Source organism: Rhinolophus ferrumequinum, chromosome 11 (assembly GCF_004115265.2).
Source record: "Rhinolophus ferrumequinum isolate MPI-CBG mRhiFer1 chromosome 11, mRhiFer1_v1.p, whole genome shotgun sequence".
Classification (NCBI taxonomy): domain Eukaryota; kingdom Metazoa; phylum Chordata; class Mammalia; order Chiroptera; family Rhinolophidae; genus Rhinolophus; species Rhinolophus ferrumequinum.
The window spans coordinates 10,658,762-10,662,324 of NC_046294.1; the positions used below are offsets into that span (position 1 = coordinate 10,658,762).

Below are 3,563 nucleotides of genomic sequence, written 5' to 3' on the forward strand. Positions count from 1 at the left end.
ATTACCTGAATTTAGAAGAAGAGATTCTTTCCTTGAGACACAAATTACAGAAACTACATATGTGTATATATTTAATTCCCACATCTATTTTGCAAAATAGATATGAAAATTAAATATCAATCAATTTTAAATAAGTAGTATTTCCTTGGTAGATTTAGAGAATAAGGATGTGACAGCATAAGTGACCTCCATAAATTGTCAGAGTTGGCAAATTTTGGATCTGGGATTAGAACCTGGAGCATCTGACAAATACCCACCTTGCAGGTGATTGTGCTGATTAGTAACTGTGAAGTGTCTGGCACAATGCTGCATGAAAACCTTAATTCCTTTATATATTGTGGGGTAATGGTGGGAGCCATCTTGGGAATCGATCCTTCAATTAGATGATGATACTAAAACCAATAAAACAGGTAAGATTTTATTGGTGTGTAAGGCCCAGAATGTTTTACACATGTTACTTCATTTAATTGGCTCTTACCAGTTTCAAATGTCTTAAAACTTGTGGCTAAGTTTGAGCTTGACTATTTGGGTAGCTAGTTTTGGTTTGACAGGTGTCTTGGCTGTGAAATAGTGTCAGGTGCTAAACAGGTAAAGGAATGACATGGTTGAAATCAAGGAAATACGAGTAGGCTCCCGAGGTGATGAGATTGAGAAGAGTATTGATGTGATACCATTGGACTCAAAGTTTCCAGGCCACTATGTGCTGAGGTAGAAATGTCCATGAAAGGTAATGTCCTTCAGTATTTGCTTAGCAATTATTCAATAGCCATCATGGGAATACAGCAGAGTATCTTGGAGAGAGTGTTTAGTGGAATAAGCATCTGGTTTGGTAATCCACCTCAGCTATACACAGTGTACCTTTGTGGATTCTGCCAGATGCTAGTTATAAGAGTATTGCACTTGTACATCTTCAGGGCTATTTGTTGTTGAACACGGAAGGCAGCATTTGGGCAGAGTGTGGGTTCTGGGGTCAGCAAGACCTGGGTCTGAATGGGAGTTCTAGCCCTTACTTCTGGTATGACCTTGGCAAGTCAGTGTTCTTTGCAAGGACCTTGTTTCCTCATTTGTAACATAGGGACAGTGCTATGTGCATCATAGCACTGCAATGAGTATTTATTCAATAGCTTTTGTGCCTGGTATATATTAAGCACCCAATAAAATGTGGTTGTTATAATATCAATTGTGAGAATAGGCTATACTAGGGAGAGTTTTGTGCTGAAACAATCTCTTCCCTCTTCTGACTATCCATGGTGATATCATTGACTATCCATGGTGATGTCATTGACTATCCATGGTGGTGTCATTGACTATCCATGGTGATGTCATTGACTATCCATGGTGGTGTCATTGACTATCCATGGTGATGTCATTGACTGTCCATGGTGGTGTCATTGACTATCCATGGTGATGTCATTGACTATCCATGGTGATGTCATTGACTATCCATGGTGATGTCATTGACTATCCATGGTGGTGTCATTGACTGTCCATGGTGGCGTCATTGACTGTCCATGGTGGTGTCAGTAGACACATGACCATGAGGAGTGATGAGAGGAATAAGGCAGGAGGAACCTGCATTTTCACATATGCCCACAAAATGCCCCCTCGCCTAAGCCAGAGGTGGAGGGAGATACTATGCGTCATTTACATCTCAGGCAATTTGGAGAAATATGTTTTTCAACTGTGAACTAGAAAAATATTTTCTTCTTCCCCAACACCTTCCACAAGGCATCTTTGATCTCCTTGTTCCTCAAACTGTAGATAAGAGGGTTCAGCATGGGGATCACCAGTGAGTAGAACACAGACACCACCTTGTCCCTGCCAAGCGAGTAGCTGGCGCTGGGTCGCAGGTACATGAAAAGGGCCGTCCCAAACAACAGAGTCACCACCATCAGGTGTGAGGCACACGTGTTGAAGGCTTTCCTTCGACCTTCCACTGAGCGGATCTTCCAGACCGCAGCCACTGTGTGACTGTAGGAGATAAGGATGAGGAAGAGTGATGTCCCCCCAACAGTGACCACTGTCAGGAAATTCACTACTTGACTGACGAAGGTGTCAGAGCAAGAAAGTGCCAGGACTGGTGGGAGGTCACAGAAGAAATGGTTGATGATGTTGGGTCCACAGAAGTGGAGCCGAAATATAGAGCTGGCCTGGATCAGGGAGCTCAGGAAGCCACCGACATAGGCTCCAACCACCATGCATGTACGGAGGCCCGGGGACATGATGGCCGTGTACAGCAAGGGCAGGGAGATGGCTGCATATCGGTCATACGCCATAGCAGTCAGGAGGAGGCACTCAGTTAGACCCAGGCCGACAAAGAAAAAGAACTGAGCAGCACATCCCAAGAAGGATATGGTCTTTTGCTCCTGAAAGAAGTCAGTGAGCATCTTGGGAGCCACTGTGGAAGAGTAGCAGATGTCAATGAAGGACAGGTTGCTGAGGAAGAAGTACATGGGTGTGTGCAGTCGGGTGTCACCTCTGATCAGAAAGATGAGGGCCAGGTTCCAGGCCAGGGTCACAAGATAAATGCCCAGGAAGGTGACAAAGAGGACGGCCTGGAGCTCTGGATGGTCTGCAAATCCCAGAAGGATGAACATGGTCACTGACGAGCTGTTCCAAGCCTTCGTGATGGACATGTTGCCCATGGACCGCAAGGACAAGATGCAGACCTGGGGCAATAACGATAAACTCCATTACAGAGCACGGCAACAAATAACGACAAAATACATAAGTGGGAGGGCAGAGTATTACAGAGAGTTCAACTTTATGCAGATTCTGTGTCTTTATCTCAGAAGGCAATTTAGTCATCGTCTTAAATGCTTTATAATATAGTGCAGGTGGTCTGTATGAGCTGAGACTTTAGGTTCAGACTCCCGATGATCAACTCGTACTCCACCATTTAGCAGCTGTGTCACTTTGGATGAGATATCTAACATCACTAGGCTTTAATTTCCTTATCTTTAAAATGGGTAACATGACCTACTTCACATATTTGTTTTAAGAATGAAATAAGGCATAGTAGTGGGTAATGTACCTGACTCATTGTAAGTCCTCAACGAAAGTTATTGTTAGGGCAGTTTTGAGGGTCCAAAATGTGTCGTGTCATGCCCCAAAATATTCATTCATTTAACTTTATTCAAATTTTAGTAATGGAATGGAGAAATCGATGGAAGGACTAGGTTCAGCTCTGTAGTTGTGAAACAATCAATCAGACATTTATGACATTTTTAATCCAAAGGATTAGACCAGATGTCTATAGAAATGTTCTTAATTGTCAAATGTTAGATCTGAATATGCTAATGTAGTTCAATTTCAAATTTGTCTTCAGTATGAAGTCTCTTAACTATTTAATTGTTAAGAATGTTGGTTGCAGATTTAGGTTGCCTGGATTTAATTCCCAGCTTTACCACTTAGTAGATGTGTGACCTTGGGCAGGTCACTTGAACTCTCTGTGACTCTGTAAAATTCAAGATAATAATAGCACTCACTGTTATTAGTATCTATCTATCTATATCTATCTATCTATCTATCTATCTATCTATCTATCTATCTATCTATATCTA

The 3,563-nt window shown here is 42.3% G+C and overlaps 1 protein-coding gene across 1 annotated transcript; it reads right to left on the reverse strand.

Moving 5' to 3' along the window:
• Positions 1-1,614: 1,614 nt before the first annotated feature.
• On the reverse strand, positions 1,615-2,655 carry LOC117031127 (olfactory receptor 5A1). The gene has a single exon (XM_033121476.1). It carries the CDS (start codon positions 2,643-2,645, stop codon positions 1,689-1,691), a length of 957 nt encoding a protein of 318 aa, XP_032977367.1. The 5' UTR covers positions 2,646-2,655; the 3' UTR covers positions 1,615-1,688.
• Between the last annotated feature and the right edge of the window lie 908 nt (positions 2,656-3,563).